The sequence below is a fragment of the Nematolebias whitei genome, chromosome 14, assembly GCF_014905685.2.
Source record: "Nematolebias whitei isolate Nwh7 chromosome 14, NemWhi1, whole genome shotgun sequence".
Taxonomy (NCBI): Eukaryota; Metazoa; Chordata; class Actinopteri; order Cyprinodontiformes; family Rivulidae; genus Nematolebias; species Nematolebias whitei.
The window spans coordinates 24,251,985-24,264,485 of NC_056511.1; the positions used below are offsets into that span (position 1 = coordinate 24,251,985).

The 12,501-nt window shown below is 41.1% G+C and overlaps 1 protein-coding gene across 1 annotated transcript in view; it reads right to left on the reverse strand.

Moving 5' to 3' along the window:
• Positions 1-12,501, reverse strand: part of map7d2a (MAP7 domain containing 2a) — a gene marked incomplete at its 3' end in the record, with an annotated part of 93,801 nt that overhangs the window by 78,638 nt on the left and 2,662 nt on the right. The window contains 6 exon segments of the mRNA XM_037688019.1: positions 2,067-2,144; positions 3,397-3,493; positions 3,736-3,899; positions 6,687-6,764; positions 7,878-7,973; positions 8,313-8,405. Of these exon segments, the coding sequence (XP_037543947.1) occupies positions 2,067-2,144; positions 3,397-3,493; positions 3,736-3,899; positions 6,687-6,764; positions 7,878-7,973; positions 8,313-8,405 (606 nt within the window).

Here is a 12,501-nt window from a genome sequence, read left to right on the forward strand (position 1 = left end):
GAGATGTGACGGATAGAGTTCTGAAGGAGTTCAGAATTCTTGAATCCAGAATGCAGGGACGATTTTGGGAATTATAACTTCTGTTTGGATAACCTCGCACGACTCTCGAAGTATTTTAGCTGTTCTCAACGGAGACGCTGAAAGAGTCAAAAGAAGGACTTCACGCCGACCTGATCTATCATCAACCAGGTAAAAGTTCTATTTCGACCAAGCGTACCATGGCCAAGCTGAGATCTGAAGGAGCGTGCCCGTTCTGGTCAAACAGATAAATTCCCTCCCACATCTCTCTGTAAGATAAATCTCCATTTTCCATCTTAAACTCTCCTTTCTCCTAAAATCATTACAGATATTTTAGAAATGTCTGAAGCAAAGTTCTCAATCACCGCCGTGTGATTGATGTCTGCTGTTCTGCTGAAAAGTGAGGATAATCGCCGTATTGTTCCCACTTCCTGTGAAACTAGCCATGTTATTGTTTTCATATTTTGCCAAATTAATGTAAATGTTTGATGTTAAACTTTGATTCTGCAAATAAATGACCGCATTCATTTTGATGGGTCAAAGATAAATAACGTCTCTCGTTACATTTCTGTTAGAGTCAATGCACGACATTTACACAGTCAGAAAAATGAAGAACCCGTAAATGTATGAATATATCTCAGCATATATGTCTTACTACATACTGTACTATACTATACTGTACTATACTACACTGGACTGTACTAATACCATGCAATTCTTTATTAAACTGAACTGTCCCATGCCATATTGTGATATACTGTGCTATACTATACTACACTACACTATACTATACTGTATTATACTATACTTTACTATGTTATACAATATTGTACTATACTGTGCTATACTATACTATACTGTGTTATATCATACTGTGCAATTCTGTACTATACTATACTATACTATACTATACTATACTATACTATACTATACTATACTATACTATACTATACTATACTATACTATACTGTGAAATAAAGAAATATATCATTTTAGCACAGTGCCTTGGAAAAACAATTAAGATCTTTTTTCCTAGTGTTTTGACACACCTAAAATAATGACAGGAAATGAAAAGAAAACACAGACGTGGTGCTTATACATAATGACAAAAGCAAGCCTCAAAATATAGTCAACATTGAACTAAACTATAAATAGTCTTTTTGATATCCATTGTTAGAACAATCTATCATAAAGAACCATCTCTAAATAGAACAGTGATCTCACTGGGCTGACATCATCTGTGGCTATTTTAGAGCACATGTTTCAATTCTAGGTCATCTGATTTATCCCGTCTGCTGCTCAAAGCCAAAGTCAGCACCACTTAGCTGCTGTCATTTTGAAGCATTAATCCCAGGTTATCAAAATCAAAGTAATGAAATTTATAAAACACTTTGAACTTGTCAACCAACTGATAAAATAAAAGCCCGAGTGTTACTCAGATTTTCGTGTGATCTTGCTTCAGTGCTCTTTGGCATATTTGTAATTACATGGCAGTTTACTAAGCTGTGGAAACTAATCCAGAGGTCGACTTTTGAGGCAGTTTGTAGAGAGATTCAGTCACTGAAAGCACATGCTTACTTGGGCAAATAAATAAGCTGTGTGTGATGGATTAAGAGAAAAACATGGTTCCTCTATGAAGTGTGGCCTGGTGCTACAGCTTCTCTTGTAGCTCTTATTCCTGCAGGTGGTAACGCTTACAGTTCTGTAAACTGTCTCTATAGAAATGCTTGGTTTGTTTAAACACATGCTTAGCTAATTTTAAAGCTAATATTTGATTCTCAAAATCTGTTCAGCAATTTGAATCCCTGAGGCAGAGCAGCCCAAACACAGCAAAACACATATGCAGCCTGTTGTGCATACAAATTAGCACACAAACTGGAGCAATACAGCTTGCACATAGGAGCAATAAATAAGCGTGCAGTACAAGAAAAACACGTTTTCCTGTGTTTTGGGGGCGTTTGAGACTAAATACAGACACAGTCACACTGACATATTCAGATGAACACGAGGTAGACTCGTTTGGGATGGTGAGGGGGCTTAAACTTTACCCGATTCGCTGACGGCAGGAATGGGGGAGGCAAAGGCGGAGGCAGCAGAGAAAGGGAGAGGGGCATTCTCACAGTCACCTATAGGCAGCAGGCGGAGCAGAGCAGAGCAGACAGAGCATTATCAAGAACTTATCTGAACAAAAAATAAATGAAAAGAGTCTCATCCAGCTGTGGAGACTGAGCAGGAGTTTGCGTACCAGCAGGGAAGCTGAGATGCAGTGAATAAATATATATTTTTTGTCTATTTAAAGCTACCATATGCTGCTTTTCTACAAGTGCCGGTAGTCGAGACACTTTAGTAATCCTTTTTCTCTTTATTTGTCTTGTTTTTTGCATTCAGCGATGATGTGCTTTTATAACTATTGTTGATGACATTACGGACTTTTGTTTTGTAACTTGTGCACATTTCAAAATATTTAACTTTATTTACAAAAAAAAAAAACTCCTTATAAATATATCATCATTATAACATCTAATTTTTCTAAAACATTATTCTCTTTAAATCTGCATCAGCTTACTTTGTCTCCCCATGCTACATTTAGCGTTTAGATAGTATTTTGTTGCTTTTGGCTAGTGTTTTGTTACTTTTAGCTCATTTTTTGCCTTTAGCTGACATTTAGCTTCTTTTAAATAGTGTGTTTTAACTTCTAATTAATGCATTGCTAGTTTTAGCTTTTAGATGGGGGTTTCTTACTTTTAAGCATGAGTTTTTCTTCTTGCAACTTTTAGCTATCATTTTTACTTTTACCCATTAGCTCGTGTTTTGCTACTTTTAATGTTAAGTTAGCATTTTGCTTATTTTTACCTTATACCATTTTTGCTACTTTTACTTTTTAGTTTGCATGTTATACTTTTACCTAACATTTTACTCATCTTAGCTTTAGGCCTGTATTTTGCAACTTTCAGCTTTCACAAATTTTCTGCTTCTCATAGCTTTAACAACTCAATTTCAGCTTCTTTAACAAACTTCTCAAGTCATTCAGCTCTCAGTATTCGCCGTGTTTTCATGGAAAAACAATTTTTTTAGTTAGGTTTACGTTTAAGCCGGTTCTGTTGTTCACAGGAGCTTAAAAAAATCTAATTTAAAAATATTTAAATACAGAAATGTCATTCCATATTAGGGAAAAATGGGGAACGCATTCATTTTTGGTCATTCATGCACACTTTAGTGTGAACTCAAAGTACACCCAGAAAATGTACAGTCTTTGTATTAAAATGTGGGTTTTTCGTGTCTATATTTATCTGTTTTGAGTCAGTTCAAGCTATATCATGCTCATCAATGCATTTCCTTCTAACAGTTTGTATTCTGGCCTGAATGCTCTGTTGTTACCTGCTCCTGAAGGGCAGCCCCTGCTCCAGCGTTTTGTCCTCTGCTCCAGCTGAAGGCTTCGCTCCAGAGAACGTCTCATCAGGGCCTCCAGTCGCTCCTGAACACAACACGAAAGAGCATAAAAAACAAAACAAAAAATTAAATCAGAAATTTCAGAAATGAGTGTTTAGTGTCCCCCGCCTCTCATACAGAGACTGTTGGATATGGGCACCAGTGACCCCCGTGACCCAAAAAGGAAGAAGCAGGTAAAGGTAATGGATGGATGGATGGATGATGGATGGATGAGGTTTTCAGTATAAAACATCAGTATGTGGAACTGCCATTTATCAGTTATCTGACCCTCTCCTCCTCGAGCTGCAGCCTCCTCTTCTCCTCCACTGCAGCTCTGCGGAACTCCTCCTTCTGCCGCTGCTCCTCCAGACGCCTCCAGCGCTCCTCCACGGTGCGCTCGTACTGCAGCCGAGCTCTGCGCTCCTTCTCCCTGATCAGCTGCTCCCTGGCAGCTGGAAGAGACAAAAGTTCCTGCTGAGCCAGTCAGCTTTTAAAGATGTAATTGTTCATGTACAGAGGAAAAGTCACAAAGAATTTTTTTCATCAGACTTTTAATTTATTTTAAAAATATATAATATGATGACTGATTATTTGAATACATATGGTAGTTCAGGATTCACACAGTTTATTATTTTTGTATGCTTTTTGCAAAAACTACTTCTGTAATTTTAACGTATAGTTAAAATTGTGCTTTTTAAAACATTTAACTTTTTGAAATATTTAACTTAATGTATAAATATTTCCTCCATATAAATACTTTCAGTTGTGTAATTCCTTCAAAAACATGTTTTTATTGAATTTTGCTTCAGTATAAGTAAACTTTCTCTATTTTCGTCTTTTTTGAGCTAACATTTTGTTACTTTTTGTTTTTTGCTAAGCTTTTGCTACATCGATACTTGTACCTAGCTTTTTGCTATTTTTGCTTTTAGGCAGCATTTTGCTACTCTTAGTTTATAGCTAACCTTTTACTACTTTCAACTTTCATCTAAAACCTTTGCCGTTTGTTTTTTTTGGCTTGCATTTCACTACTTTTAGAGCTTTCATGCAGCTAGCCTTTTGACATGTTTATCTTCTCGCTAGTATTTTACTACTTTTAGGTTTTAGCTAGCACATTGCTAATTTTAGTTCTTAACAAGCTTTTGCTACATTTAGCCAGTGTTTAATTTGATCCGGATCTTGCCGGAATAGGATCTGGGAATGCTCTTGTTGTCTGTACTTTATATGTTCTGTCTGGAACAGGTCCCTCTTGCAAATGAGTCCCCGTGGCTCAATGAGGCTAGCCTGTATAAATAAAGGTTGAATGGGAAAAAAATATCTTATTTTGACAGGGTGCGTTCTGGTAACTGTTTGCTTAGATCCGGTAACTCTCAGGCTTACTAATAATAAAGTTATGAACAAATATGACTGCCTTGAAGCAGCACGGTGGCGCAACTGGTAGAGCTGCTGCCTCTCAGCGAGCAGGTCCCTGGTTCAAATCCCGGTCCGGGGGCCTTTCTGGGTGGAGTTTGCATGTTCTCTCCGTGCATGCGTGGGTTTTCTCCGGGTACTCCGGTTTCCTCCCACAGACCAAAAACATGCATGTTAGGCTGATTGGTAACTCTAAATTGTCCCTAGGTGTGAGTGAGAGAGTGAATGGTTGTTTGTCTCGTTTGTCTCTATGTGTCCCTGTGATGGACTTGCGACCCGTCCAGGGTGTACCCCGCCCCTCGCACAGTGATTGCTGGACATGGGCACCGGCGACCCCCGTGACCCAAAATGGAATAAACGGGTAAAGAAAATGGATGGATGGATGACTGCCTTGAACGAATAAAATTTATATTGTATATGTAAACTGAAAGTAATGACATAAACACTAATTTTAAACACAACAGCATTAGAACAGCCTCTTCAAGTAGCATTTCCGCATCTACACTAAAAAAATCTCTGCACCTAAAACAGTGGTGGGGGTGAGTGCCGAACTAATCAGGCAGCCGTACGCATTCAGGAGATCACAGTCGCAGGCAGGCGTTTGGAGGTTTCACATGTGGAGTCGGACAACAACAAGCAGGGAAATCACATCAATTTTATTTGTAAAACTCTGGGGGAGGACCCTCCCACCCCCGGCCCACCGCTATTTGTGTTCTGGCATCGATTGGTTTACAAATTAAGCCCTGCTTTTAGCTAATATTTTGCAGATTTTTTTAATGGATTTTACTCCTTTTAAAGCTTCTATGTAGCTAGCCTTTTGATATTTTAACTTATCGCTAACCCTTTACTACTTTTGGATATTCTTTTGCAACTTTCAGCTTTGATATTTTAGCTTCTAGCTGTTGTATTGCTGCTTTTGTTTATCCTTCTCCTACTTTCAGTTTTTTAATGAGACCTTTGCTACTTTCGGATTAAGCAATGTTTTGCTGATTTTGGCTTTTACCTAGCATTTAGCTTGTTTTAGCTTTAACAATTGTTCTGCTTCAAAAAAGTCAATGCTCAATAATCCAGGTATGCAATCCAACATTTTTCAGTCAGGTCATCTGGACAGTTTCTTTTTTTTGTGCTGAAACGTTTCGCCTTCGGTCCGGAAGGCTTCACCAGTCAAGGAAACACACAACAAAACTGATTCTTCCCCCAACAGCTTACTCCAAAGTGGAACAAACCAGTTCTGCTTGTGATAAGATGGTCTCTTTGGTACGCCCCCTCCTCCATTGCCAGCCTTCTTCCTTGTTGACAGTCTTGTCAAACTGGTTGAAAACAACAAAGTCCATGCTCAATAATCCAGGTATACAATCTAACATTTTTCAGTCTGTCAAGTGTTCTGCTTCTTTTATCAACTGTTTGTCAGTCGTTATTCAGGGTGCAGCGTTCACACTGTGTTTTCACAGAAAAAGTGATTTATCTAGATTTTAGTTTCAAATATGATTATTTTATCTAAGAACTTGTGAGCTTGATTTCATTTTTCAACCCCTTCTCGAGATTAAACAATGAAGACAGAAATCGTTGTCTCCAGGGAACCGCTGGAGCTGCAGGATTATCCCTGAGTGGAGGACCTACTTTGTGTCCGCGTCAACTGTCCACAGTGACACAGCTTATCAGATCTGAAACTGAAACCCACTGAACTCTGAAGGAATCCTCCAAGTGCTTCTATATCCAGTTAGACAGCAAGAGGGGCGATGGTGGACGCGCCCACACAAACTTTAGAGGAAGTTTAGAAGCCAGAGGCAGTTCAGAGCTTTGCTATGATGAAAATAGACAACATCACCAACCCAGGCTTTTCTCCCTCTCTTCACGTCGCTCTTTGGCTAAACGCATCCGGTCATCGGTCTTCATGTAAGCCTCCAACGCTGAAAGATGAAAGAAAACACTTTAGATTAAAAACAAGAGGTGAAATGAAAATAAATAAAGTCCTAGCATTCCTTGAAGTTTTAAAGCAAAAGAAGTGGTACACCAAAATCCTTCATCTCCGAGAGATTTGATTAAGGAGTATTTGTGAATGTTTAGAGGCAGCGCAGAGTGACGGATCCTGGAGGGAGCAGTTTTATCAACCTCCAGGTGCAATGGTGGAGCCAAGGGGTGGCCATTGGTGGCCTTGGCAAACATAGATTAATTTTTGGTCACCCAAAAGGCCACCCCAATCATTTTAAGAAACTATATTTTTAAGCAAAATAAAAACTAGAAAGCATAGTTTCCTCAAATAATGCAGGCGGTTGGTTTACATACATAGAGTGGTGGCCATCTTGGATTTTAATTTGGCAACCCAATTTTTGATATTGATATTTTTACGCCTCATTGCAGCCATATACCAAAATACTGTAGAAGTCAGCGCATTGCTCTCCCGCCCCCCCCCCCCCCCCAAGTCATCCAGCTCATGTAGTTTTCAAATGTACATATAAGGTGGCAGCCATCTTGGACTGTGACGTGACAACCCAATTTTTGAAAATAAACGTTTTTTACACCTAGATGTAGCCACACATGAAAACTGAAGTCTGTACCTCCCTTTTTTTTTCCAAGTTATCATGGTCACAACATGCACGGACAGACAGACAGATGGAGGGTATTTTCGATTCCACCCTCTTCGCTCCATGACGGGGGACAATAATCTGCTGAGAAGTGATGGTCAAAGTTGTTTTGTGTAATCTTAAGCAATGTTGTGAGATGTCACACTCAATGTTGTGAACGACTCTCAGCTACTACCACATCAAGTTTTAGCTCTGTTTCTGGTAAAATGGCTGAGTTGTAGATATGATTGCGTTGGCTTATGTTGATTAGCTGGAGCGGCCATCTTGAATAGGGGGTTGACCCGAAACTCAATCAGTTGTAGGTGCACATCCAGTGAGTATTTTGAGTGTTTCATTAAGATTCATCCAGTGGGATATGAGATATTATGCTGACAGACAGATTCACAAACAGGCACACACACAGCCATTCAGCGGGCGATGACGATTAAAAACACTCACTTGGTTTACCTCCGTGGCCGTTTCCAACGTTCCCTGCCAGATGTGAAGGGGACGCGTGTCCGTTCACCTGCGGCCTCTTCTCCGAGCTGGAAGGAGCTGGAATCACACACATCACATCAGTCTGAGCTGAGCATTCTCACAAACCGAGAGTGAGGCTGAATGGGGATGAGGAGCATCATGTTGCGGAACGGCCCAAGGACGAAGTGCCACACTGCTGCAGGAGATGAAGAGGAATGTGCCCTTGATGTGCTCATCACTTCCCTCGTGCTGATTCAGTTCCTGCAGCTGAGCTCATCTCACAACACTGAAACTCTGCAGATGCAACTCGTCAGGACTTTCTAGAAAATGTGCAGCCGCCTCAAACACGCTGAGTGCCTCCAGATGAAAACACGCGGGACAGACGAGCGGGATTAATGCAGCAAGAGGATTACTCACTTGTTTTTCCCGTCCGAACAGGAGAGCTGTGGCCGTTTGTTGGAGATTTCTTGTTAGGAAGCAGAGTAATGGACGGTGGCACCATTTTTTCACCTGAAGGACGAAAACAGCGAGAACTAAAAAAAAAGCACTTTATTTTTCCTCTGCTGGTGTTTGTTGTAACAAACATACCTTCACATTTAAAATGACAAATTATCATCAATAAAAATCACACTGAAACACGGAGTAATTTATTTAAAATACACAACTTAATAGAAATGGACAAGTCCAAACTAAATCCAATACAAGAAAAATGGCAGAATTTTACACTATAAAAATGGGTTTTGAACAGCATTAATTACAAACAATAAAGATTATTTAAACCAAACTAAGAATTTTAGTTAGTTGATGTAATTTGCATAAACAGATAATGGTGAACTATATTTTACGTACATTACCTCACTATTTCGCGGTTCGTTTGTTGCAGACTCACTCTAGCGATTTTTCAAAATAAGAGTGGACATGACACACAGTTGGCTGATTGATGGATGAGCCGCACGATCGGCATGGAATTTGTATTTAAAATAAATTATTTTGAATGATTTAGCACCTCCTGCACCTTTGTGCAGCCCACACTGCATAAACTTCCTGCTGCAGCTGATCAGCTGTTCTCCATGCAGAGCGGAGAAGTGGGCGTGGCCAAGAGTGCTTGCAGGTGGCAAAGAGCAGCTGAAGCAGAAAGCTGAAATCATGACATTCTGTGCTCTTTTAGAGCGTTTAGAGTTTATAAACATTGTTTAGAATATTGCAAGAGTGTGGGAAAGGTTTCAAATGCCTATTACTATTCCTACTTTGTGGTTTTTCACTTATCGTGGGTCTTCAGGGTATGGATCCCCCGTGATAAACGAGGGACTACTGTAATTGCAACCTGACACTTTTGATCAAAATTTACCTGAGGATTTTGGGAATCAGCTTACGTCTTTTGTCACTGACATATTTTAAATGGTATACAGTAAATAAAACTTTGGTTAATGTTAGCAAGCTGGTGTTAACTTCCATTAGCATCATCTAGCTAGCAACTAGAGCAATGTTAGCGTATGTCAAAACACATGTTATTTTATTAACTCAAACTGAATGCTTAGTGCAAGAAAGTTATTAATAAAATCAGGTTTAATATCATTTTACAAGATAGAGGTCCAGTTAGGTCCAGTTTGATCGACTTCTGGTCTAAAATGGCGGCCTGTGAAGAGCTGACACAGCTCATCTCAGACCTGGACACTGGGTCAAACTTTTTGACTCGATTTAGGTCAACAATTTAGACCTGAAAGTGATCAACCCCCCCATGGTTTTTATTGTGTAACACAGCCAAGAAGTGTTAGAGAATTTTTGGAATGTTTTTATTGTTTTATTATTGTAGCGGAGAACATTATTCCCCTCTGCCCTGAGAATAAGCAGCTCAACTGTCTCTCAAAACATTTTCTTATCTCAAAGCTCTTGGTTCGAGACACAGTGGAGAGTTCTCGGCCTATACTCGCGATGTCTCTGTGATGCCCGTGAAGCATGGTTGTGAAGATAAAGTGTCATGTGAGACGGCTGCAGCTGCCTTGAAGGACGCCCGCTGAACTCTGCTGAGCTGCTAATGCTGTAAAAGTCAGCAGATAACATTGTTCCCTGCTCATTTCTGTGACATGTCTTCATGCTTATGCATTCATTTATATTTATGTGTAACCTGTCCTATGAGTCCTTGCAAGTAAAATGCATGTTACAAATCCTGCATCTGCCATGGGTTGTGGTTTTTTAGAGTAAACATTAGTGAACAAGAGAATTTCTCCAATGATAAGTTAAAGTTGACTAAATATATCCTGATGCATGCTCAATAATCCAGGTAGAAAAATCCAAAAAAGTTCAATCTGGTCCTCTGGACATTCAAAAAAACAAAAAACAAACTTCTAGATTTTTTTGCTTTGTTTTGTTTTTTGTTTTTTTGAATGTCCAGAGGACCAGATTGAACTTTTTTGGATTGACTAAATATAGTTGACTAAAATTATGCAAAAACTGTTTAAAACTTGATAAAAGTAGCTGAAAGGCAAAAATAAATAAATAAGCAGTTGCAACTTACTTACCTAAAACAAAATATTGTGAAAACTGTTTAAATTTAAGTACCTGTCCCAAGATTGATTAAAGTTCAATGCAGCTACTGTTAAGTAATTTTAATGTCAGGATTGTTTTTTATATTTAATATTTATTGTTTGGGTTTTGTTGCTATGCTTTGTCTGCTGTTTTTTTTTTTTTTCCTTTTGTATTTTGGGCATTCAGGTCTTCTGTGCCACCATTTTATTCCTTGGTCTTGGTTTTCATCTCACACCTGTTTCCCATTCTCATTAGGACTCTGCAGCCACAGCCACTTACCTCATTACTCCCTCAGCCTGTTCAAATAGGAGTTTGCTGCTCAGACAGTTTTTTGTTTAATTGTGGTTTGTAAACCGATGCGTTTTAGTCTGCTTTTTGTTTCCATTGTCTGATTATCTTACTTTATATCCTTCGAGCAGCCTTCATTGTTGGGTCACATCTACACACAAAACCTGATATTTAGTTTATGTAGGGATGGCACCATCTAGTGGGCCTTGCCCCTGTCTGTTCTCCCTTGTGTCTGTATTGATTATTTGATTATCGTCACCTGTGTCATGTCCTGGTTGTGTGTATTTAAAGTCTGTCTGTCAGTTCTGTCGTTGTCGGTTCGTCGTTGGGTATTGCCTGTCCTGTCTGTCTGATCCTGTTCTTGAGTCCATGTTGTAAGTTTTGCTGCCATGTCAGCCTTTTCATTTATTATTCTTATTATTAAAAGTATTTTATTTTATACGTCTGCCTCCTGAGTCCTGCCTGCGCAACTGGGTTCTCCTGTCCTGATCTGCCTTGAAAACCCTGACAGTACGAACCGACCAAAACCTGAACCCAGCAGGCAGGCTCAGTCAGACTCTGCTCACCTGTTTTTGCCCGAGCCTGTCCAGATGGAGGGAGCTGCGATCTGGTGCGGTGCCTTTTGGACTAGACCCGTCCTGGGACTGAGAAGCCACGGCCAGGCAGTCGAAGTTCTGCCTTCGCCTCTCTTACTGCAGGAGGAGAGACGAAGATCTCAGCTCCAAAAGAACCACACAGCACCCAGGTTCAGTCCCTCCTACTCACCAGTCTGCTCTGGGTGGACGTCTGGGGAGGACGCCGAGTCAGAGGACGAACTCTGGTTCGCCCTGGTACGCCACCCACATCGCCGCCAAAAGGGAAAGAGAAGACGGAACCGGTCCGCTGCTCTTCCGCCCACATCACCTGTATTTCCAGCTCCTCGCATTCAGCCCGGCGAGGCTGAGTTTTTTTGGTTCCGCCTCCTCCTGGTCCCAGCCTCCGGCCTGCTCTCCTCAGCCAGAACCTGCAAAACAGGGGAGAATTTCGCAGGGGGGGGAGCAGTCATCCCCCGGTTCGTCTGTGGAGTGGACGAAGGGGGGCCAGCCAGCGTGTTGGGCAATCGCTTCCTGCTCCTATTGAGGATGACCAAATCCCTGAGCTGCCTTCTGTAGAGGACCAGGTGGCTCATCCTCTCATCAAAGGCTCTATAATGATTCTCAGAATAACTCCAAGAGACAGAGTTACAAATAGAAGACGTCTGGTGGACCAACTCTTGGATATATTCCTCTCACAGCCTGACCTGCTCAGCACATCGGTTCATCAGGTGATCTTTCAATTTTCCATGAAACTAAGAGCTGAACTCGATCCTGTTTTTTTTCTCGTCACACACTGAAGAGCCTGCAGCCAGACCAGAACCTGTAGCAGCCAGACCAGAACCCGCTGCAGTACCAGAACCCGTAGCAGCCAGCCCAAACCAAGATCCAGCCCCAGACAATCCAGTCGCAGAAGAGTTCCTCACAGCTGCAGCCCCTGTGGTCCCTCCCATGCCTACCACAGTCCCTGTAGTTTTTCCATCTCCTGCAGCCTCTGTATCATCCACGCTATGTGAGGACACAACCTGTCCTGAGCCCATAGACCCAGACGCATCTTCTCCTGATCATGTTGCTGCACACAGCCCCCGTGGTGGATCCCTTGCCGCTCCTGCCTGCTCAGCCGTGGGAGTCCAGGTGGACTCTGCTCCTGCCTGCTCAGCCGTGGGAGTCCAGGTGGACTCTGCTCCTGCCTGCTCAGCCGTGGGAGTCCAGGTGGACTC